Below are 26,171 nucleotides of genomic sequence, written 5' to 3'. Positions count from 1 at the left end.
GTGTGTGTGTGTGTGTGTGTGTGTGTGTGTGTGTGTGTGTGTGTGTGTGTGTGTGTGTGTGTGTGTGTGTGTGTGTGTGTGTGTGTGTGTGCGCGCGTGTGTGCGTTTCCGTGGCGTATAGTGATAGTGTATATAAACATTCAATCAAGAGCTAATAATGCCTTAGGTATTATTAGCTCTTGATTCAATGTACACTCGAGCATTTCGATCAAAGCGTTCCACTCGTATTGTAGGCATTCCGAGTTTCACCAACAATATCCTCCTGTGGTCTACTTCAGTACTCACTTCATGTTACTCCTACAAAGACCGTTGCACTTTTATTTGAACGTTAATTATACGCACGTCGCAAGCATACAGCCGTCCTCGAAAGTAACTGATATCACGCGCGTCTATTAATCCATACGCGCCGTTAATTACGTTATGTTGCCGCATAGCTCGGAAGCCATATAGGCGGTCGAACACTCTTGTGCAAACTGAATGTAATTGACTTAAGGGAGCTACGCTTCGCTCTCGCGTGCGCTCGTCTCGTGTATGTACACAGACTCACAGAGTCAATGAAATAGAATTGATCTAGGATCGGCATTGTTTGCGCTAGCCGCCGTGTCATGTCGACAGGATTCCACGTGACGTTTGCACCTGCAGGGAGTCGCTCTATGACCGACGTGGCTGTCTGTCGTCTACCTACTGCCGTCCATGTCTGCATTGAAGCGACGAATCATTACCGCATGATCTCGTGCGATGTGAATCCAGCCGGTTATATGGATCCCCTGTACACCAAACGCGCACCGTTATACGCGCTATGGGTATACCTGCAGCGACGCGGCGTACATAAAGAATGCATGCCGGTAACACCGTCTAGGAGCCGTAACGGCTGAGGCGAATATAGATGTGGGCGGGCGAAACAAATTTCGTTGCAGTGCGCAGTTAAACAGTTCGCGAAACTCAAAATAACTCTATCGCTTCCTCTTGCGATCAACTGCCGGTGTTTCTACAGTTACGTGACACCCCAGATGCGTGCGGCGTCCTAATTTCGCAAGTGTCGTATTCAGCTTGTTGACTGGTTTAGAAAGGTACGCTGTGGTGTCACGGGGGAAAGCGTTGAATTGAGTTGGTTTCGGTCGGCTGAATGTTTTAGTTGTTTTTAAAACAGTACATAATATAATCATCTCTCTAGAGGACGTCGATGGTAATTATCCGTATCTCTTCTGAATAAATCATGATTGCTTGCTCACGGCTTGATTTCCGCTCACCCACGTAAAAGCGACGCGGTCGCCATTTGAAAAAACCCGTGCGAATGAATACTGTTGCGCGCGTTTTTCTGCACTCTAGCCTAGTCTGCTGTATTTCAAAACTCCCAAGCCGGCGTGGAAAATCAATATACGTAAACGCATCCTCTCTTCCGTCCGGCTGAGCATACGTTAACATAGGGCGTCTGCCGCAGCCATCCGCCCACACGCATATAGACGCTCTTCGCGCACATGCATATAGCGCTAGATGTTAATCAACGGGAGAAAAACACCGCCCGTGCGTGTAAAGAGATCTGTTTAAAAAGAACCATTAATGCCGTCTGTGAGAGCACATGGCCTATTTTCTCCGCTTGTTAGCGTCGTTCCTGTCTACATTTACGACCACTTTCTCGTCTTCTTGTCTATACGTTCTCGTCACCGTTTCGTAATGGAGACGTAGATGGCAAAGGCTTAATTTCAGTACGTGACGTAGGTATCCATAGTAAGCATTGTAATTCCGTTGCGTACCCGTTCGAAGTTCCTTCTACCGCTGCTATCATCATCAGTCAATACTTCCGTATTATTGTATTTTACGCGTATATGTATGAGCTATAAAGCAGTGTTTAGACATGGCTTGTTGTATATTTTCAATATCGATGAGACTGTATCAATTTTACCTATTCTTGCGATCAAAGAAACTTTTGTTAACTATTCGAAATAAAATAGGATGCATAATGGGTTTTTTGGATGTTGAATCACATTGATGTCGGCAAACATACTCGTTGAAGAAACTGGCTACAAGTAGCATATACTAATCAATGACTGTGAATGCACAAACGCTTACTGTAATTGGGTTTCCCCTCTAATGGGGGTTGGCAGCTGCAACTAGCGATTCTGCAGTGATTGATTGGTTTGTCTGTAAAATACGGTGACTGGGTGTAATTAATACACTAATACTATAAATTCTGATTTCTTATCAAATAAATACAGGTTAATCGATCAAAAATAAGGGATTAGCGTCACAAATGTTATCTCTACCAGCTACACTCTCAAACCTCATAAACGCTGTTTTGTCACGCTCACTAAGCACTAAGCGCGGATTGCCATTGTAATCTACTTTACTATTACTACAACCTTTAATACTGTTAGCACGAAGCGGCGAGCTAGAGGAAGATTAGTTCTCCAACATGGGAATTAGCACTAACGAAGGATCTACGACTTGGCGACTAGCGTTATTGTAGCCTGCGTCTACAGTGCCTGTACGACTATACGACTATTGTACACCACCTATCTAAATACACCCGTGGTGTACACACGTGTAAGCTAGAGTAGGTTTACTTCCTAATAAGGTTCTTACTTATTTGCCCAGCTGGGCTATATGGTTGCTTCCGGTCATCTACAATGCCAATCAAATTCAGCGATTTAACAAAGAACAGTGTTGTGCTGTAGTGTTGCGTGAATGTTTATATTGATCAACCCAATGCACTAACGCACACATGTACGCAGTATGTGGGGTATGTGGATATGTGGATGTGTGTGGGTATGTGGATGTGTGTGGGTGTGTGTGTGTGGGTGTGTGTGTGTGTGTGTGTGTGTGTGAGTGAGAGAGCGTGTTTGTGTAGGTGTGTGTCTTTCTATGTTATGCGGCGAAGTTCGATCCGACGATGACGACCGTTCCCGCCCGCGATTTTTTTTTTACTACACGTTATATCTATTGGGCTTGATATACGCATATCAACTTCCGCATCACTTTCCGTATATCAAAGAATGATGCAAAAACCCTGACCCGAACCCGAACCCTAACACTAACCATAAACCGAATCGGCTTATATACTATCTATGGTATCCCAAACACTATCTATGGTGTGGTCAAATCAAAGCAGCCAATCAGAGGAGCCCAATGGATATAACGTGTAGAAAAAATATTCGCTTTCCGCCCGCCGTGTCTTCAGCCGACGCGCGCCGCGCTCGATGTTCGTGTGTCAAATCTATTTTACATAAATTACCCGGAACTGATACGTCCATAAAAGATGCACGTAGCAACGCGGGCGGCGGATTACCGTGGCTAATACGTGAGAAAAGTCGATGCACATGAGATGAGTACAAAATATGGCGGAAAGACCAAACGCATGCATTGCTTCACGATGAGCCCAGATAGCGTAACAGTAGCACGTGCGAGGCGGTGGATGCGAGTATATCTTGTATAGAAGAGTTAGCGTGACAAAAGCAACAAGTGACAAATGCTGCGTTCGGAAAGCCTTTGATACGTGATACATGCGTGCCATTAAGTACGGGACTCCACCTCACCGGCATCGCCATTACTCTTACTCTTATAAGTATAACCGGCCGTTCCAAATGACTCTTCCAAGTACATACGGCAGACGTTTCGTCATTGATCTGCGCACGACGCATGCGCCTCAGATTGCTCTCAATTAAGTGTTTGATACGTGGCGCGAGAAATGAATTTCTTTCGAAATGCAAAACTTCGCCGAAAGACGAAGAATACGAGAAGACTGCTCATGCACGGTGTGGTGGAGACGCCCCGAACTTGCGAGTGCAAACAAATATTAAAACATCACACGAGAATTAAAAAGTTTCTATATAGTAACACTTGCCGTAATCTCCGTAATATATTTTTCTCTCACCCGTTTGCAGGAGGGTGTTCTGCGTGGGTGCGGGCGTGGGTGTGTCGTCGTCTACTGCTTGACCTCTACGTTTCATAATATAACGACTTATGCTCGTGTTGAACCTGAATAGGAGGATGAAGGTCAGTAAGTAAACAATCTATGGAACGCGATATCTATCAAGGTTTACAAGAACGCAAATCAGCATGATGGTGCACGTCGACCTCATTGATTCAGGAACCATTCTAATCTAAGAAAACTGTATTCCAAATTGTGACACCATATTTGTTATCAGGCCATCACTGTAAGTTACTCACTGAATACACTGAGTCCCGCAAAGAATTGAAAGTGACCATTTATAAAAGCAAATGTTACATGATGCATATTAATATTGACAATTGATAATGATAAATTGTTGATTAATGATGACAGATACTTGACGTTCTCGAATTTACATATTTTATCTTTATGTTTAGTTAATATGGCATATGGAGAAAGATTCTTATTGGTTGATAAGCCGTGTTGCTTGGTGGTCTGCCCAGGAAGTAATCAATCAGTTAATACGTTAGTATAGTTTAAATAGGTAACCATCCAACGTCAAATGCATAATTCATGGAACTTTGCTACCGTTAATGACACTAAAACGGGTAATCTGCCATTTTATCAATTTTTTGCCAATGATTTTATGAACACGTCAGATATAAATACATTTAAATGCTTTATCGGGTCACTGATTATACCCATTTCTCCGCCTCACACTCAGTAACTAGGTGCCAATGCACAATTAACTAAACATATATACTATAATATATATATATATATATATTATCAGGAGTCTATAACCCGCGTCACTATACATCAAAAACTATTAATCTTCGAATACGTTGAACACGTTAATCTTCATGTTTGGTTTAAACGAAATAACTCGTTACTAAGCTGAACCGTAACACGTGAAGCACTATGTCGAAACATAAGGCAATTAGTGTCGAAATGTGTCGTAATCGCTCGTCCGTTCGTTGTATAACGGTTTAAACAGGGAAGCCACACTTGACGATTGTGTTAGCGGCGTCAATATGTGCGACAGCGTGCCTGTGTGGGGGCCAGTCAATCATTCAGTCGCCATTGCGCGGATTTTCCAGAGAAAAGTTGGCTTGCGTGCCCAGCGTCATGCGGTCTTTCTGATCAATAAGCTTCATTAGGAAACAGAATCGCGCGCGTTTCGAGGGAAATCAGCTATTGGCAAGGCGCGTGCGAGCGTGCGCGCGTCTGTACGCGTGGGTGCGGCGCGCGCGAGTGCCACATCGATCCACCACGACTCATGAACTCGCTAAATAAAGTCACACGCCTTCTATCATGCTATAATGCTAATAAAAACGCCTATACATGTTGGGTGATGTAATTTACTCGTAATTCTACATTGGAATTTATTTTCATCTAATTTAATTATTCGAAGGGAGTTTTATTGTACATACGAATGAAATGCGATGAAGAAGCTGCGAAACATCAAAGTTACAATTAAAGATGTTTGTTATCAGATGTTATTAACTTAAACGAATGGCTAAATGGTTGTACGTAAATTACTTGTCAAGCCGTAACCATCGGTCTTCTCTTATAATTATACGAGCCTATAACCTCAGATGCGAAAGAATTCTGTGCGCGATCGTATAAGAAACCTAGTACACATACGAGTTCAATTACGTGGGAGCTGCTTTAAGCAAATCCCCTTTATAGGCGACATTTCACTAAAACTCCGTTCAGTTATTTGACCTTTACTTTGCGCGTGAAAGTCGTCGTGGGAGAAATGTATTAGCGTCGAAAATCCGATAAACGCTGTGGTGTCACGAAGCATTTTTGCCAATTCTCCTCACAACAATATATATATCAGGAGTAGATAATAGGCCTATTAGTATTATATCAGAAGTAGGTAATAATTCCCTATTATCTACTCCTGATATATATATATATATATCAGGAGTAGATAATAGGGAATTATATATATATATATACCTGCACACATGCACACGCAAACACACCCACACGGTCACCCACACACCCACGCACGTACGCTTTTAGATGTTATTTGTAATATAGACTTACTTCATTATAAGGATGTACATAGCATAGATGGCGAGCATCGCTACCGACTCCGCCCACGTGACCACACCGTCGTATATCACCTGCAACAGACGCGGTGACGTTTATAGCCGACACTAAATTAATTAATGTAATTAATAATTAAATCCCATGACGTCACAGATAACCTTCAAATGTTTTCTATAAATATATTACATTATTTTATTATTATTGCGCGTACATTCGTTAGATTTCAATTGCAGTCGCAGTCAGAAATTGCACTCAAGAGCGTGCGTAGCCGCGCGGATTTACGAGCCCAGCAAAACTCTTTACGAGTATTCGTCATTCGTCTACCGGAATATAAAAAAAAGTACTTTCGGAAATGGACGGACCCTGGTAGTTTCAGTCCGCTCACTTTAAGTACTATTGGGATAACGTCGCGGCCCGACGGTCATAGCGAGTGAACTGAATCTAGAAAACTGGCGGCTTATTTTACAGCGTAAATTTTGCAGTACATTTGGCAGCGTAAGTGATTGTTCTTGTTGTAAAGAATCTTTGGTGTGTGCGGTGAACGGTATAGCACCACTGGATTTGGGAGTTCGTCTTAAACAAGTCTAGAAACCCTGTAATTCTAGCATTTACAAAAATCACGGGTATAAAAATCTTCAGGAAATCACCTTTGTAAGGCCACACAACATCATAGGAAATCGATTTCTTTTCAAAGATTTCATATGAGCCGTATATTTAGCACAAGCCAATATCAGTATGTGCGCATAATATTATAGCTAAAGGATACGTGGTATGCACAGCGATGCACCGTGTTTAGCTAGCCTAGAAGAAAGCTTAGACAGTCAACGATATGTCACATTTTACGGCACGCTCATATTGTATTCTAGTATCAGATCTAACTGCCACATTAACCCATGGACATGAATTATAGAGGGTATGCGCGTAATATGACCTGTACCAGACCAGTCATATTAACGGATCGTTCAAGAAAGCCGTCACCATTATGGGCAGACTCTCCATGCAGACTCGTGCTGCAACTCCGCGGTAATATTCCACTACGGTTGCACCGAGACTGTCCTTGGGTCCGAACCCATTGGAATCTCATTTGGTTGAAATGGTCCCGAACCGAAATGAAACCGATGTCGGACGAACGCTCACCCACTGCAGGGTCAGACTGTTCACAAGTCAGCCGGCAGCCTGGGGTGGGCGCAACGATATATAGTGCTCAAGCGGGCAAACTCAAGCACTCATGCAGTAACATATGCACGTAGCACATATTATACGCGCGCGTTTGTGCGCGAAAATCGATATATATATATATATACACACACACGCACACACACACACACACACACACACACACACACACACACAACACACACACACACACACACACACACACACACACACACACACACACACACACACACACACAATATATATATATATATCTCAATATATATATATTGAGAACATGAAGTTTTCTGTTGCTATAAATCCCGAGATAACTATTTCTCATCAATCCTACATAGTCAACCGAATAACGTAAACTACTAAATTTTGCGGAACTACGTGACTCGCTTGCGTAGTATATGAACATGTATAGTTGTATAGTTGTATAGTATGTATAGTTGTATTAACGAACGCTCAGTACCTACAGAACGTCACCGATGGCGTTCAGACTTCAGTGTTCTACTGATGTTCCGCGGTTCCCCGAATAGGGGATTTTCCGCTTCGTGGTAATGTACTGCACCATTCAGCTGGTACTCTACTGGCACCTCTAAGCAGAAACGTAGAGGAGCAGAGGGGATAATAAGCAGGTGCGTCTGTGCAGCTTCAGCAGATGGTGGGTAATTAGATGAAAATTATAGAATTAGATCATCCAGCTACCTCATCTGCTTTCTGCGCATTGTGAGATGTGATGCGAGCACGAGGGCGGCTGTGAATATTGAGTTGACTCGGATAGGTTAGTGTACGTCTTACCTAATGGTTAGACGGGTATGTTCAACGGTGGCGCAGTTGTTAGCTGTGTGCATCTATACCCACGCAGCTGTAGATCTTCTATGGATAATTAAATCTATGGCAAATTGCGCGTTTCTACACGAATGAGCAGAGCTTAACTACTGTATAGTATAGTAGTAAGCAGACTAGAGCTTCTATTCGCTGGTATCCCTCTTGCTCTTTTCACTATACTCGACGAATTAGGCGATAACATGTCAGACATCTCAATAGCGCAGACGTGCCACCTGTGTGAGTCCATTACGAACGCGGATAAAAACCGCGTGTGTTAGATGCTCTCTATAGAAGCAGATGAAGGCGACGATGACGCCAACAAAGAGGAGAAAGAAGAAGAAAGACGAAGAAGAAGAAGAAGAAGAAGAAGAAGAAGAAGAAGAAGAAGAAGAAGAAGAAGAAGAAGAAGAAGAAGAAGAAGAAGAAGAAGGAGAAGAAGAGCAATAAGAAGAAGAAGAAGATAACTATAAGAGAATAGAAGTACGAAAACGTACTACTATATTCAAAGATGTACACGGGTGCGTTTATCGGCGTAGCAAGTGTTCGCGTAGACGCTGCGAAAACACTGGTTGACAGAAGAAGCAGCGAGCCTTGTTGATTACAGTTAGAAGTCTGTGATAATCGCTCATACCGCTGCAGCAAATAAATGCCCAGTTTCACGCGAAGCATCAACTGAGAGCGCTGTGAGTTTCTGCTACGGATTTATTGGTGTAATTATTCGGAAACCGCGCGTCTCTAACCTAGTCTTTATAATTTATTAGGGTCCGCTGTCAAAATCCAGCGTAAAGCGTATGACTATTATAGGTCTATGATTTGCCAAGTTGGATTACTAAGTAAAGGTTAGGACATTCTAGAATTGTGTCTACCATAACTTTCATAACAGTTTCTGCATGATGCATCGACTGGGTTGTACATCAATATGTGACCGCTGGCGCCACAGAAGCTTAGATATTATTAGCTCGTGATAGCAGTCATATTAAATTGTTGGTGCATCGTTACATTCTATCCGGAAATCCGAGCAAAGGTGGTTGTCTGCATATACCCACTTGCGAAATTGAGAGTGGATTAGCTCCATCCGTTAGCCTGCTACAGGGCTATGTAAACCACAGTGCTGGGAAAGGCAGCGAATTTTTGCATGGCCGGCCAAGTTGTAGCAACCACCGCCGGCACAATGGCAGTCCTGACGTTAGTTATCCACTCGCAAATGAAAATCAACTTACTATAACTTGACCAGATTGTGCAGTTTATCGAACGCAAACGAACCAGAAACACAAATACGCGACCGGCGGCACTAGTAAGATTCCCTGCCATTTCCGCGAACACTGTGGGGCGTACAGACGTAGCGGGAGCGGATGGCTACGCGGGCGGAGCTAGAGACGCAAGAACTACCGTCCCAAATTGCCACAGGCCAGAATCATTGTGATTATGGATTACAAGGAAAATGAATTTATTGATTTATGACAATGAATTTAAATTTGAATATTTCAACTATTTTCTAGCGACAAAATACGTATTTTTAGAAAACTTTATAAATCGTGAATTCAAATAAAACACGTAGGTGCTCCTTTCGACATAATTTTCTATGAAATCATCGTTCCCGGAAAGCTCGCGGGTTTGCCACGAACGTTGTGTCACCGGTGCGCGATTCTTTACGATCCTTGTGTATATAGACACACCTACAACCGCACATGTAGGCGCGCCTCAGCCTCCGCTCTGGGATGTGAGGGAAGCTTGGCTGCCTATCAGCGTTAAATGCCACGCGCGCGCAAATACCTAGGGAATAGTGAGCGAGCACAGGACTGCCATCATAATCACGCCGAACCGTGGCACTTGTGCTGATTACCTCATATAAATCCTTTTAATGCGCATAGCTGGGTTTCTCGGCGAGCATTCCTTATCATCTTGGTGATATCTGCGAGCCGTCTCTATAGGCATCGGTGCGGGTTTCTCAGTTCAAAGCTTTATATCAACGCTAATCTTTTGTGAGTCTCGGACGGGATTTCAATTTCTGTTCGCGTGGACGTCGACTCTGATCACAAGATGTGTTTGACCGACGACAAGCTTGTTCGGGTATATACGCACTAGTCGCACGCACGAACACACACGCACACACGAACATGCACACGCGCGCACACACACGCACACACGAATATAGACACATACGCACACACACACACACACACACACACACACACACACACACACACACACACACACACACACACACAGTAGCACACGCCGCACAGGACCACCGCACACCACACGCACACGCACACGCACACGACACACGCACACGCACACGCACAGCAGCCAACGCACACGCACGACGCACACGGCCACACACACAGCGTCACACGCACACGCACACGCACACGCCACAACGCACACGCACACGCACGGCACACGCACACAACGCACACGCATGTACACATGTTTATCTATCTATTCGTCCATCTATTCATTCATCCATCAATCTATCTATATCTACCTACCTACATCTTTTTCACACTCTCTCTTTCTCTCTCTCTCTCTCTCTCTCTCTCTATATATATATATATATATATATATATATATATTTACGTAACATATATGTACATAAACTGACCGTGGCAGTTTGAGCGCGAAGAGATGGAAGCGAATCTCTCAGATTCAGCATTCACAATGCTCAGCTTCACACGCGTAATTCCGCAGGAAAACGACTGCCGCGTAATTCTAATCCCATGTGTGCGACTCTGCAGCGACATGTCATGTTTTGTTAACATACACACACACACACACGCACGCACACGCACACGCACGCACGCACACATCACCAGATAGATAGATAGACAGACAGACAAACAGACAGATAGATAGATAGATAGATAGATAGATAGATAGATAGATAGATAGATAGATAGATAGATAGATAGATAGATAGATAGATAGATAGATAGATAGACAGATAGATAGATAAGATAATAGATAAATAAATAGATAAATAGATAGATAAATAGATAGATAGATAGATAGATAGATAGATAGATATGATAGATAGATAGATAGATAGATAGATAGATAGATAGATAGATAGTAGATGATAGATAGATAGATAGATAGATAGATAGATAGATAGATAGATAGATAGATAGATAGATAGATAGATAGATAGATAGATAGATAGATAGATAGATAGATAAATAGATAGATAAATAAATAGATAGATAGAATAGATAGATAGATAGATAAGATAGATAGATAGATAGATAGATAGATAGATAGATAGATAGATAGATAGATAGATAGATAGATAGATAGATAGATAGATAGATAGAAGATAATAGAATAGAGATAGATAGATAGATGGGTAGATAGATAAACAGACAGACAGCCAGACATACAGACAGATAGATAGACACGCAGACAGGCAAGCAGTCAGGCAGATAGGCAGACAGACGGATATACGGTCGGACACCAGCTGATGACGGACCCTCTTTGTACGTCGGAGAGGCCCGAGGGACATTGGGGCAACACCCGTGATAATCATGAGAACACCTGCCTAAACTAAGACACCCCACAACCAATGAGTCGAAACATGAGATCGCAAGCACACTGACGTCGGCCTACAGCATATTGCAATTTAGATTGCAACAACGTAACGACAGAATCTTCTGCGCAAATGATTATGAGGACGCGTCCAACAACCGTATATAAATTGTTGACGCGCACATGCACTAACTATGATTGACAGTACATAGAGCTACTACCTACACATTATTAGACGGTAGCTGAAAATCGGAATTCTGGCGTGTATAGGTTCAATTAGGTTGGTGTGTGACCATTAAGGGAAACCGTTCGAATTCAACGCGTGGTGTCATAAGCTTGCGCGTATTAAAGTTGCTACAAATATGCATGCATCATTAGAATCTGGATACGGCATTCAAGAGTTGATCATGGATGATGCTGTCAGGAGGCCTCGTGGGATACGCACGGACACACGTACTGCCTTACCGCGTTTACATCCATACATCGATGTATTACGCCCCATGTCAGTATACACACTTCTTCGTCATATAGAAATCGCGCAATTACGTATATATAAAAAAGACGAATGAGGGCGTCGGCCTAGAAATATCTGTCATTAAGCGCCCCAGTTATCTTAGTGATATGACTCAATACAATCAATGCGTGATTGCATACACAGACTGACAGTATTAATTATCCTGTTTTCATAGGTGCTCAAAAATCTTTGTATATGTGTTTGTTAGCTTATTGTATAGGTGCGTGCGTGTGCGTGTGTGCATGCGGTGCGGCGTATCTGCGTACATGTTTGTGTTTTGTCGTAGCTATAAAAGTAATGGCGATTTCGGCGTCGAATAACCCAGTTATCTGAGAGGAATCTTCACACGCTAGTTAAATTTAAATAATTATTTTTTTATTACCTTACCTTCCGGATACTTACCACGATAAGAACAATACAGACACAGAGTAGAAGGCGCTGTCCCTGAAGAGAGCGCCACCATGTCAGCTTGAAATTCTGCAAATCAGTACGTATATGTTATAACTTGAAGTATTTACATTATAAATAATAATAAATATGATAACATAATACTTATATAATAAATATAGTAACGAATAATTATATATTATACATGACGTCATTATTATTATTATTTATTATGTCTTGCCTAACTATGGTGTGCGTATACCATTGATATGGATGTTTGTGCGTGTGTGCGTTCGTGTGTGCGGGCGTGCGTGCAGGTAGGCGGGCGTGTTCGTGTTATAACTTCAATACAAAAGACAAGAGAATATTTACTGCTGTGCGACATTAAGGAAGTGTCAACAATTATACGTCGATCAAAAAAGTACATCTTTTACACAAAATTCCTACTGCAACACAGATCTTATTAACTAAGCACGCGAATATATTCTCCTAAAATAATCAAAAAATGCGAAAGCGTTGACTTAACTATAACGCGTAATAATGCCGATTCCGTATTTTAAACTTAAGGGGGTCATTAAAACATCTCACGCATCGTAATCCTAAATTGCTCCACTAATAAGAAAGCTCGTTTTCGCCTGCTATCACGTAATCGATAGCGAAATCACGCCGGAAATGCTCGATGCGAGCCCCACCCTTGCCAACTGTGTCCTTGCACTTGTAGCGTAGCTAGCCGCATGAGAAGCCAGCATGTGACCTCCGAACGAAATAAGCAGGTGGTTGGCGTATGGCGCGTACTGAACTAACTCTGCTGGCTCATGACCGAGAAAAATATTTTCTTTAGACCGGAGAAAGGACACTGTTTTAGTCCACGAGCCATCGTTATCTATCTGGAGAAATATGCATCGTGTTTCCGTGGAACGTAGTTACTTCGCAGCATGTAACCGGTGTTTGCCGCGTATTGCCTGTTAACCTAGCGTTAGGGGGCGGCCAGCGTAACGCGTCAAGCGCTAGAACAACAGTGTAGTGCTGTAAACGTTACCACACTCCACACGATCGTGAAGCATCGATCATGAAAGAATCAAGCGTGTTCAGTAATTGAGTGAACTGACAACGACGAAGTTTGTTTGATTGGTGCAGTTCCGAAGTTGGTCACCATGCGACTCCGGGGAAGAGTGGCCGACGCCGTCTAACGGTATTGAGTACTGATTAAAACGATAAGCCAACAGATGGACTCTCGTAAATGTAGCACCGCCTCAGCTTAAACTATAACGAGTACCCTCCCTGTGAAGACCATTTCCAATTATAGTATATCATCTACTCTATTTCTCAGGCGTTAACGTTCTGACCGATAGTGAAACAGGCATCCTACGCAATTATAGTCACCCTGCGGTGCTATATATGGTATATATATTACTATATACATATATATATACTAATAAATATTATGTATACTATATATCGATCGTTACTATTGTAGCGGTCTAAAATGTGGCATGCCAGGCTTCTGGTAGTAATGCTATCGCCCACGCACGGTGCCATTGGCGCACCTTAAGCCATTAATATAGCGCTATTACTAAAGACAGACAGATGCCCCTGTCAGGTATAGTAAAATACTCTGATATTGATGAAATGTTAGCGGTTACCTCGAATAAATCGTGGCATTTGAAAAGAAGCAGATAATAACAATCTGAAATTTTTGCCTGTAATTCTTGTTGCGCCAATCCTCCGCCAGTTCACGGCACAACACGAAACAGAACGCAGGCGTCACAAGTTGTAAGAATAGCGAGCACATTGCTGCAGAGCGGCGAGAGAGCGAACGTTTGCAGTAAACCCGATCTTGAACGGTCGTCAGCACTTTAAGGCTTCAACACACCGGAAGGCAGCGAAAGCTAATTAGCTTCACCTGCACGGCCACCCACACAGAACCGAAAGAACTGATTGATTAGTTGTGGGCAAGCATTCCCGATGTTAGGCCAAGACCTCACGCGAGACAGGCTTATCGGGCGAGCAAAGTTCTTCTGCTGCCATCACTATTTCTATCCGCTTAGCGGCCTCGATAATGTTTACTCGCCGCCGGCACAGAAAGGCTGTAATTATTCATGTTCAAGACTCGGTGAAAATTCGCCGTACTTAAATATGACAGGCATCAAGGCGGATGTCAAACGTGCGGCGTGGATGCTGTAGTAATTCGCTGCACTTTGTTCTAGCATCTGAAGTAGGTTAGGCGTTCAGCGCGTAAGGTCGGGCGTAACCGTACGTAGTATATAGCGATGGTGTATTAAACGCAGCAGTGTCGCTTGAGGCAACGATATTGTGTTGTTGTCTGTCTGTCTGTCCTCCCTGATCGTGTCTGTCTGTCTGTCTGTCTGTTCTGTCTGCGTCTGGTTGCTGTCTGTCTCGTCTGTCGTCCGGTCTGCTCCGTACCGTCCGTCCGCGTATTTCGCTCGTCCGCTCCGTGGCCGGGTGGACCGTCCGCTACCACCACAAGGACGCCCGGCCGGGCCGTATCGTCTCGTGCCACGAGCCGCCGAAGGCCTGCCCCGTCCGTCGTCCGTCCGTACGTGTGTCTGGTCTGTCTGATCTAGTACCTGTCTCATCTATCTACCTGTCTCGTCGCTTTTTGTATCATTGTCTGTCTGCCTGCCTGTTTCTCGGGTGCCGCTCGTTTCCAGGCTACTTTCCGCTAGTCGCGCAGTCACGGATATATTCTTCATATCAAGCAATCGGGCAAACGAATTTGGCAGCCGGCGAGCTCGCCTCAAAAGACCCGACATGGATGATAGGAAAACGTCAATACGGACCGAAATGTGTCTGGTGGCTGAAGTATCGGCTTAGCCATACGCGCGATCGATCCCATCCGCGGGTGGCGTATGGCATGTACTTGTCGTCATATGTTAAAGTCTGACTAGTCCTGAGCTGGGCAGCCTCCGACCTCGCGCGCGCCAATCGTGATCTAAAGGGCAGCTTAAACGATTATCATTTAAAAATTTAACCTGTCACATGTCAAGCCTCTGTCTGTCACTCTGTCACGTGTAAATTTAACCACGAAATGTTGTCAAATGGGTCAAAACGTACAGTGCTATCTTAGCAGAAGCGGCTATCCCGTGTAGAATAGTATCGGGTTAGATATGGTGACGATGTATAATGTTGTAATGTGAGAGATACGAGTTGGTTGTGAGCTTTACAGGAACCCTGTGGGCGGAGCGAACGGGCTTATGGTCCTAGAGCTAAGATGCTAAAAGCAGGCCATGACTGCATATCGCCCCGCGGCGAACTCCTCGACAGCTCTAAAAACGAAGCCGGGTAGCACTAACAAGCAAGCGCTTAGAACCGAACTGTCGATTTACGAAACCAGCGCGCGCGGTAAATGCGCGTGAGCGGTTGCGGTTTGATGCGAAGAAAGCGTATATTACGACATATCCTTCGCGCGCTGTGTCCACGTGAGTGCGACAAAACTAATTCAAGAGGCCCGCTAGTAAGGACACCGTTAGGATGCATATAGGTGGGCAAATTTACTTCTGGAATTAGGAAGGGTAACGCAATGAATATCAGCCAATAATAATAATAGTAACTAGAGCACTCGAGAGCACAGACCTCCGCAAGGCAGCGTTGAATTCTCTCATGTGGACAATTGTGTCTTATTTATTAATTAATTAATTAAGTGGAATAAAATTAATTAATTAATTATTAATTAAATAATTAAATAGGATCCGGGATTAGTGCAAGCCGTGCGCACGGTGGGGGAGACTGTGGTTGCCCTTAGCCTGGTGTTGCCGTGTTTGTATCGGTCTACAGCCCAGCGCACCGCTCAGCGGAGAAGTCGAATCTGCAAAACGTGCATAGTAACAATCACACCAAACCGCCACAAAACACACAAACGCAACACTCAAAGACACCGCCGGTTAAAACATAACCTCCGCCAAGCCTCAATAATTATTATTATTATTATTAATAATAAGCGCAAGCGTAATTTAGACTACCATAACTGAACTTCGAGTATGTTACTGCAATCACGTCACATTTCTCATAGCACTGCCACACCCACTAAGGCAAATCAAGTCAACGCGCGCGACACACGCATGCACGCATCTGCTTGAATGGCAGTAATAGCAATTCCCGATCCACAGGAGACAGAACTAATGTTAGATGTCATTATCAATGCCACTAGGGTAAATACGAGAACATGGCTTTGAATTTTATAAGTAAATAAGCAATTAACGATTAGACGTATGCGTAGATTGTCCGTCAATAGAGAAAGCAGAGAATAATATACGAAAACCGAAGACTACTGCGTAAAGGCGGCACTCTAACGCGTGTGATTGCTGCGCCGAGCCTAGCAAACGAGGCTTCAATGCAGTTAGCAATCAAAACTCACCAATAGTCACCTCTACGTAAACGTCGATCCCGTGTCCAGAGAACAAACAAGCCACGAGGCGTAAGCCGAATGTATAAGTGATGTTGTTATTTGTAGTGGAAGCGTGAGAACGAGAAACGCGGAGCTCAACGCAGGCCTGATTGACGCGCAGTCGCCAGCGGGGTATGGTTACGTATATATTTTGTATCGGATTGCGGATCTAATAGGCGTTTACTCTAACAGAATAGGCCCTTCGTCATATAAATGATAAGCGCCCACATACACCACCGTAACGAGTTGAGAGGATTTTATGATATTAATAGACGCCCTACGAAGTGACCATTTAAGGCGTTCCAGAACCTGGAGTGGCCTGAATCGGAAAGTCTTATCGCGTTCGCTAATACTTGCGCTCTACCCGGAAACCGAGAAAACGCAGGCACTATTACCGGGCACGAAACAAATCATATTCAGAGCCTTGAAACAGAACACACAAGTAGCGTTTAATTAGTCATTCGAGGTCCAACGCAACGTCAAACGTGATCGCTCTAGGTCACGGACACGTCAACGTGATCGCTTCTAGGTCAACGGACACGTCAACGTGATGGCCTCTAGGTTCACCGACACGTCACGTGATCGCTCTAAGGTCACGACACACGTCACGTGATCGCATCTCTATGTTTCATCGACACGTCACGTGATCGCTGCTAGGCTCAACGACACGGTCACGTGAGTCGCTCTAGGTACGATACGTTACAGTGATCTATCTATGTCACGATTACGTTACATGATCTATGCTATCGTCACGACACGTTACGTGATCCTATGCTATGTCACGATAGGAGGGGGTTGGGGGGGTGGCGTTACATGATCTATGCCTATGTCACTGATACGTTACGTGCATCTCTCTACGGTACGGCCACGGTTAACGTGATCCTCTAGGTCACGCACCAGACGATAAGGATTCTTCTAGGTCGAACACGTTACAGTGATCTCTCTAGGTCAGCTGACACGTTACGTGAATCTCTCTAGGCTCAGGCGACACGTTACTGAATCTCTCTAAGATCAAGGAACGGTCCATGTGACCTCTCCTAAAGGTACGACGACGTTACGAAGATCCTCTCCTAGGCCTCGCGGACAACGCTCCACGTGATATCTCTAAGGTCACGAGACGTTATCGTGCTTCTGTGTCTGTATTACGACACGTTACGGTGCTCTGTGTCTGTATTTACGACCACGTTATTGCTGCTGGTAACTCTGTATACGGGCACGATTACGTGCTCTGTGTCTGTATTCACGGCACGTTACGCTCTGTGTCTGGTATTACCTGCACGTTTACGTGCTCTGTGTGTTGTATTACGGCGTTATCAATGCTCTGTGTCTGTATTACGGACAACGTTACCGTGTCTGTGTCTGTATATAACCGGCACGTTTTACGTGGCTGCCTCGTGTCTGGAGTTACGGCACGTTACGTGCTCTGTCTTCTGCTTTACGTCGTACGCTGCTCTGTGTCTGTATTACGCACGTTACATCGCTCTGTGTCTGTATTACGGTACGGTTACGCGCTCTGTGTTCTGTAGGTTACGACACGTTTACGTGCTCTGTGTCTGTAATTACGACACGTTACATGCGCTTCTGTGTCTCGTATGTGACGGTAAACGTTATGTCTCTTGTCTGGATTAATCAGCACCGTTGACGTGCAGTGTCTGTAATTACGAACACTTACGTGCTCGTGTCTGTATACGGCAGGTTACGGTCTCACTGTGTCTGCGATTACGGCCAACGTTACAGTGCTCTGTGTCTGTATTACGACACGTTAGCCCGTGCTCTGTGTCTGTATTACGCACGTTACGTGCTCTGTGTCTGGATTACGGCACGTTACGTGCTGCGTCTGTATTACGATACGTTACGTGCTCTGTGTCTGTATTACGACACGTTACGTGCTCTGTGTCTGTATTACACACGTTACGTGCTCTATGTCCAGATTAACGACAACGAGTGTTTAAAAAACGTTTCGCGTTTGCCCACGACCGAAAAGTTTTTTATCTAATTTAAATTACGCAAGTGCCCATAACAGTGAATACTAAATTGTTACTAAACTTTCTTGTTTGAACCCATGAAATTGTTCTACACATTAATGTTATCGAGGCTGCTTTGGGAAACAGCTGTCATGCATAGCATCATCTAATTGAGTATATAAATGCGCTTCTACTCCATGTTATCATCTGATGATCCCTGACTATGGTTATTTCCGATGCGATGCCACTTCGTACTTCGACACTAGTACCTGTAATCTTTCAATCTGTTTCATGTTCATGAGTTCATACCGTAAGGATTTTTTCGTCTTATTTCCCTGAGAAAGGGTCAGTTGCGTAGGAACACTTTAGGTCGTTTTTCGAGTACGAAAGACAAGGGTACCTAGTATGACGAAGTAGATCTTCGTCTAACTATAGCATCTGACATATACACGGGAAATACGTGTGTGGAATAATTATGCTCATTACCATGGCTGTTTCCATTAGAAAAAGCTAGCCAGATATGTGTGTAGAATTGTCAACGTGCACAGACCAGCAGCAATGAATTGAACTAATTTTGTATTACAATGTTCTACACACGCGTACAAACACACGCACGTATGCAGGCCCTCACACACACATACGCACACACACGCGCACGCACACGCGCACGCACGCACTCATGCACGCGTACACATATTTGCATGTTATAACCCATTTCACGTGTTATATGGCTTCGGAAAATACCGCATTTGTAATTTGTAATAAACACTAATATCGCCTGATGTCAATATTCTATCGATATCATCCATCCTTGAAATTCCATCTTACCATCGAACCTCGATCTCGGGAAACATTTCCTTGGGCCACAAAATTCATGTTTCTCTCATAACGGGCCGAAATTGCATAAAATATAATGCTGCATATAATACATACCCTGTATGATAGTGATTCTATTGGGAATAAAAGGAATAATTGGGTGATTCTAAGAAGATTGTCGCATGGAGAGCGCTATAAATAGCTACCCATGAATCGCTAGTATCTGATTTCATTCTGTGCTGCTATCCATCTGCTCGCTGTATACACAACGCCATCGTCTGCTTTTTCTACGCTACATATCCTAAATAAATACGGAAGAAATGGAATTTCTAATCGATATGCGTAGATTAGACCCTGAATTAAGGTTTGGCGAAACCACGGACGGCTGGTGTATTTGCACACGAAACCGGCAAGGACATTGTATATTCTACACCAGTGTACTATTATATCCCGCATGAGCTAACGTGGGCATCATTTCGAGTGGTTACCGAGCCATGCAGCATTTGCTTGTGTACAGATCACTGCGCGATAAAAAGGTTCTATCGTTTGACATTGCGCGGTTGAGCAGGTTAACAGGAAACTCGCCAGGGTTTTCACCCATAATAGTGAGTGACCAGTGAGAGCGTCATTACCAGACCGAGGAGTAGTCTTAAAAGTAGTCCTAGTGTAAACTCTTCATGATGAAGAGTAATCACAAAAAATTCAGAATTTAGGACAACTCTAAATCTTAGAAGACAAGTCTGGGACAAACCCAATCTGTTCGACATAGCTTCTCATATCGATTAAAAGAATGTAGTTACATAACAAATCGAGAAGTTTCATTAAGACCATTTTTGCTACTCTCCTGCCATATATGCTCTAGTATGCTCTGTCATTATTCGAGATACTTTTATCACTATTATTTGACAATGAAATAGCTACAATAGTTCCTCTTATGTTGAGCATTATTATACATAGAATGCACATAGTTGACATGAATGTACTGAATCAAAATGGTCCGTTTAAAACGTAGACCACATGGACGAAATCTCAGACGCGGTATGTATTTTTGCCGCCAGCTGAATATTACGGATACAAAGCATATAATTATAAGATATATGTTGCAATAGCGGTACTATAGGACGAGTATGGAAGCTAAATATGGACATGTACCTACCTGTACGCATGTTCCATCATTGAACGAAAACGCATTCGTTCGCAATCGCCTCTCATGAAATCTGTGACTTTACAACATCTGCCGTTGTCTGATATAACTAAGAAAACTGCTCCAGTGCGAATGTGTTTCTATCAACGCGCGCTGTTGTTGTATCGTAATATTAATCAATAATTATTACGGGGTAATTATTATAGCTTTTATCTCGTCATTTATTCGCATTGATATACGTCGTGACACCAGCTGATGACGGACCCTCTTGTACGTCGCAGAGGCCCGAGAGACATTGGGAGCAACACCCGTGATAAATCATGAGAACACCTGCCTAAACTAAGACACCCCACAACCAAATGAGTCGAAACATGAGATCGCAAGCACACTGACGTCGGCCTACAGCATATTGCAATTTAGATTGCAACAACGTAACGACAGAATCTCTGCGCAAATGATTATGAGGACGCGCCCAACAACCGTATATAACATTGTTGACGCGCACATCGCACTAACTTGATTGACAGTACATAGCTACTACCTACACATTATTAGACGGTAGCTGAAAATCGGAATTTTCTGGCGTGTATAGGTTCAATTAGGTTGGTGTGTGACGCATTAGGGAAACCCGTTTCGAATTCACCGCGTGGTGTCATAAGCTTGCGCGTATTAAAGTTGCTACCAAATATGCATGCATCATTAGAATCCTGGTAACGGCATTCAAGAGTTGATCATGGATGATTGCTGTCAGGAGGCTTCGTGAGATTACGCACGGACACACGGTACTGCCTTACCGCTTACATCCATACATCGATGTATTACGCCATGTCAGTACATACACACTTCTTCGTCATATAGAAATCGCGCAATTACGTATATATAAAAAAACGAAATGAGCGTCGGCCTAGAAATATCTGTCATTAAGCGCCCCTAGTTATCTTAGTGATATGACTCAATCAATCAATGCGTGATTGCATACACAGACTGGACAGTATTAATTATCCTGTTTCATAGTGCTCAAAATCTTTGTATATGTGTTTGTTACGCTTATTGTATAGGTGCGTGCGTGTGCGTGTGTGCATGCGTGCGTGCGTATCTGCGTACATGTTTGTGTTTTGTCGTAGCTATAAAAGTAATGCGATTTTCGGCGTCGAATAACCCATTATCTGAGAGGAATCTTCACAACGCTAGTTAAATTTAATTAATTAATTTTTTTTATTAACCTTACCTTTACGGATACTTACCACGATAAGAACAATAACAGACACAGAGTAGAAGGCGCTGTCCCTGAAGAGAGGCCACCATGTCAGCTTGACATTCTGCAAATCAGTACGTATATGTTATACATTGAAGTATTTACATTATAAATAATAATACATATGATAACATAATACTTATATCATAAATATAGTACACGATAATATATATTATACATTGACGTCATTTATTTATTATTTATTATGTCTTTGCCTAACTATGTGTGTGCTATACCATTGATATGATGTTTGTGCGTGTGTGCGTTCGTGTGTGCGGGCGTGCGTGCAGGTAGGCGGGCGTGTTCGTGTCTATAACTTCAATGACAGAAAGCAACGAGAAATAATTTACTGCTGTGCGACATTAAGGAAGTGTCAACAATTTATACGTCGATCAAAGGTACATCTTTTAACAAAATTCTACTGCAACATGATCTTATTAACTAAGCACGCGAAATATTTCCTAAAATAATCAAAAATGCGAAAGCGTTGACTTAACTATAACGCGTAATAATGCCGATTCCGTATTTTAAACTTAAGGGGGTCATTATAGACATCTTCACGCATCGTAATCCTAAATTGCTCCACTAATAAGACAAGCTCGTTTTCGCCTGCTATCACGTAATCGATAGCGAATCACGCGAAGTGCTCATGCGAGCCCACCCTTGCCACTTGTCCTTGCACCTTGTAGCTAGCTAGCCGCATGAGAAGCCAGCTGTGACCTCGAACGAAATAAGCAGTGGGTGGCGTATGGTCGTACTGAACTACTGCTGCTTCATGACCGAGAAAATATTTTCTTTTACCGGAGGAAAGGACACTGTTTTAGTCCACGAGCCATCTTATCTATCTGAGAAATATCATCGTGTTTACGTGAACTAGTATACTTTCGCGCAATTATACCGTGTTGGCCGCGTATTGCTGTTAACAGCGTTAGGGGCGCCACGTGACGTCACGCTAGAAAACAGTGTAGTGCTGTAACGTTACCACACTCCACACGATCGTGAGAATCATAAATCAAGCGTGTTCGAGTAATTGAGTGAAACTGACACACGTTTTGATTGGTGCATTCCAAGTTGTCATGCGACTCGGGGAAGATGGCCGAGCGCTTCTACGGTATTATACTGATTAAAACGATAAGGCCACAGATGACTCTGTTATGTAGCACGCCATCAGTTACTATAGCGAGTACCCCTCCTGTGAAGACCATTTTCAATATAGATATCAACCTCTATTCTGCAGCGTTAACTTCTACGATATGAAACAGCATCTACGATTAATAGTCACCCTTGCGGTGCTATATATGTATATATATATATACATATATATATACTAATATATTATGTATATATATATCAGCGTTAATATTTTAGCGTCTGAAATGGCATGCCAGCTTCTGGTATAATGCTAATGCCCACGCACGGTGCCATGGCGCACAAGCATTAATATAGCGCTATTACTAAAGACACAGATGCCCTGTCGGTATATAAAATCTCTGATATTATGAAATTTAGCGTTACTGAATAAATCTGCATTTGAAACAGATAATAACAATTGAAATTTTTGCGCTGTAACTTTTTGGCAACCTCCGCAGTTCACGGCAACACGAACAAGACGCAGGCGCACAAGTGTAAAATAGGAGCACATGCTGCAGAGCGGCGAGAGAAGCGAACGTTTGCGTAACCGATTAACGGTCGTAGCACTTTAGCTTCACACACGGAAGCAGCAGAAAGCTAATTAGCTTCACTGCAGGCACCGCACACAACCGAAAATATGATTAGTTGTGCAAGCATCCGATGTTAGGCAAGACCTCGCGAGACGGCTTACGGGCGAGCAAATTCTCGCTCCATACTATTTTTATCCGCCTTTACGGCCTCGATAATTGTTTACTCGGCCACAGAAAGGCTGTAATTATTTCATTTCAGACCGTGAAAATTTCGCCGTATTAAATATGCATGGCACATCAAACGTGCGGCGTGGATCTGTATATGCGCATGCACTTTGTCTCATCTGAATAGGTTAGGGTTCAGCGCGTAAAGTCCGTAATCCGTACGTATATAGCTGATGGTTGTATAAACGGCAAGCAGTGTCGCTTGAGCAACCGATATTGTGGGTCTGTCTGTCTGTCTGTCTGTCTGTCTGTCTGTCTGTCTGTCTGTCTGTCTGGCTGTCTGTCCGTCTGTCTGTCTGTCCGTCTGTCTGTCCGTCCGTCTGTCCGTCCGTCCGTCCGTCCGTACTTCCGTCCGTCCGTCCGTCCGTCCGTCCGCCCACCCAAACGCCCGCCCGCCCGTTCGTTCGTCCACCCGCCCGAAGGCCTGCCCGTCCGTCCGTCCGTCCGTCCGTCTGTCTGTCTGTCTGTCTGTCTGTCTATCTATCTACCTGTCTGTCTCTTTGTATCATTGTCTGTCTGCCTGCCTGTTTCTCGGAGTGCCGCTCGTTTCCCGGCTACCTTTCCGCTAGTCGCCAGTCACGGATATATCTTCATATCAGCATCGCGCAACGAATTTGGACGGCGAGTCGCCTCCAAGACCGACATGGAGAAGGAAAACGTCAATACGACGGAAATGTGTCTGGGTGGCTGAGTATTCGGCTTAGCCCCACGCGCGCATCGATCCACCACGGGGTGCGTATGTGCATGTACTTGTGTCATATGTTAAAGTCTGGACTAGTCCGATGCTGCAGCCTCCGACCCGCGCGCGCCATCGTGATCTAAAGCAGCTTAAACAAATTATCATTTAAAAATTTAACTGTCACAGTCAAGCCTCTGGGTCTGTCACTCTGTCACTGTAAATTTAACCACGAAATGTTCAAATGGGTCAAACCTACCAGTGCTACTTAGCAGAACGGCTATCCGTGATAGGAATAGTATCGGGTTAGATTATGGTGACGATGTATAATGTTGTATGTGAGAGATACGGAGTTGGTTGTGATTTACAGGAACCTGTGGCGGAGCGAAGGGCTATGGTCCTAGAGCTAGATCTAAAGCAGCCATGACTCATATCCCCGGCGACTCCTCGACAGCTCTAAAACCGAGCCGGGTAGCACTAACAAGCAAGCGCTAGAAGAACATGGTCGATTTACGATCCCAGCGCGCGCCGTAAATGCGTAGCGGTTGCGTTTGATGCGAAGAAGCGTATATTACGACATCCTTCGCCCGCTGTGTCACGTGAGTGCGACAACTAATCAGAGCCCGCTAGTAAGGACACCTTAGGATGCATATAGGTGGCAATTTACTTTGGAAATTAGGAAGTAACCAATGATATCAAGCAATAATAATAGTAACTAGAGCACTCGGGAGGCACAGACCTCGCCAAGGCAGCTGAATTCTTCAATGGTGAATTTGTTATTAATTAATTAATTAATTAAGTGGAAAAATTAAATTAATTAATTAATTAATTTAAATAAATTAATTGGATCCGGATTAGTGCAAGCGTGCAGGTGGGGAGGACTGTGCGTTGCCCTTAGCCTGTGGTTGCGTTTGTATGTCTACAGCCAGCGCACCTAGCGGACGAGAGTGAACTGAACGTGCATCAGTTAACAAACACACAAACCCACAAACACACAAACCAACACTCAAAGACACGCCGGTGAAAACATAACCTCCGCCAAGCCCCAATAATATTATTATTATTATTAATAATAACGCAAGCGTAATTTAGACTAGCCATACTGACTCGAGTATGTATGAAATCACTCACTTTCTTCATGCACGCACACCCACTAGGGCAATCAATCACGCGCGCACACACGCATGCACCATCTGCTTGAATGGCAGTAAATAGCATTCCGATCCACAGAGACAGAACTTATCGTTAGATGTATTTTCAATGCCACTGGGTAAATACGATAACATGGCTTTGAATTTATAAATAAGCAATTACGATTATACGTATTGCGTAGATTGTCACGTCAATAGAGAAAGCAGAGAATAATATACGAAGACTATGCGTAAGCGGCACTCTAACGCGTGTGATTGTGCCGAGCCTAGCAAAAAGCTTCATGCAGTTAGCATCACTCACAATAGTACCTCTACGTAAACGTCGATCCCGTGTCCAGAGAACAAACAAGCACGAGGCCGTAAGCCGAATGTATAAGTGATGTGTTATTGTAGTGGAAGCGTGAGACGAAACGCGGAGCTCAACGCAGCCTGATGACCGCAGTCGGCAGCGGTATGTACGTATATATTTGTATCGGATTGCGGGATATAATAGGGTTTACTCT

The 26,171-nt window shown here is 43.7% G+C and overlaps 1 protein-coding gene across 1 annotated transcript in view; it reads right to left on the bottom strand.

Moving 5' to 3' along the window:
* Window positions 1-26,171, bottom strand: part of LOC106808769 (sodium/potassium/calcium exchanger 4-like) — an 85,503-nt gene that overhangs the window by 11,370 nt on the left and 47,962 nt on the right. The window contains exons 6-8 of the mRNA XM_014811614.1: window positions 21,945-22,019; window positions 5,948-6,027; window positions 3,872-3,975 (exon numbers count right to left, since the gene is read on the bottom strand). Of these exons, the coding sequence (XP_014667100.1) occupies window positions 3,872-3,975; window positions 5,948-6,027; window positions 21,945-22,019 (259 nt within the window). The remainder of the gene's footprint in view (window positions 1-3,871; window positions 3,976-5,947; window positions 6,028-21,944; window positions 22,020-26,171) is intronic.

The sequence above is a fragment of the Priapulus caudatus genome, unplaced genomic scaffold, assembly GCF_000485595.1.
Source record: "Priapulus caudatus unplaced genomic scaffold, Priapulus_caudatus-5.0.1 Scaffold303, whole genome shotgun sequence".
In the NCBI taxonomy this organism is placed as follows: Eukaryota; Metazoa; Priapulida; class Priapulimorpha; order Priapulimorphida; family Priapulidae; genus Priapulus; species Priapulus caudatus.
The sequence above is the reverse complement of the archived record's forward strand: the minus strand, read 5'-3'. Positions and strand labels throughout refer to the sequence as shown.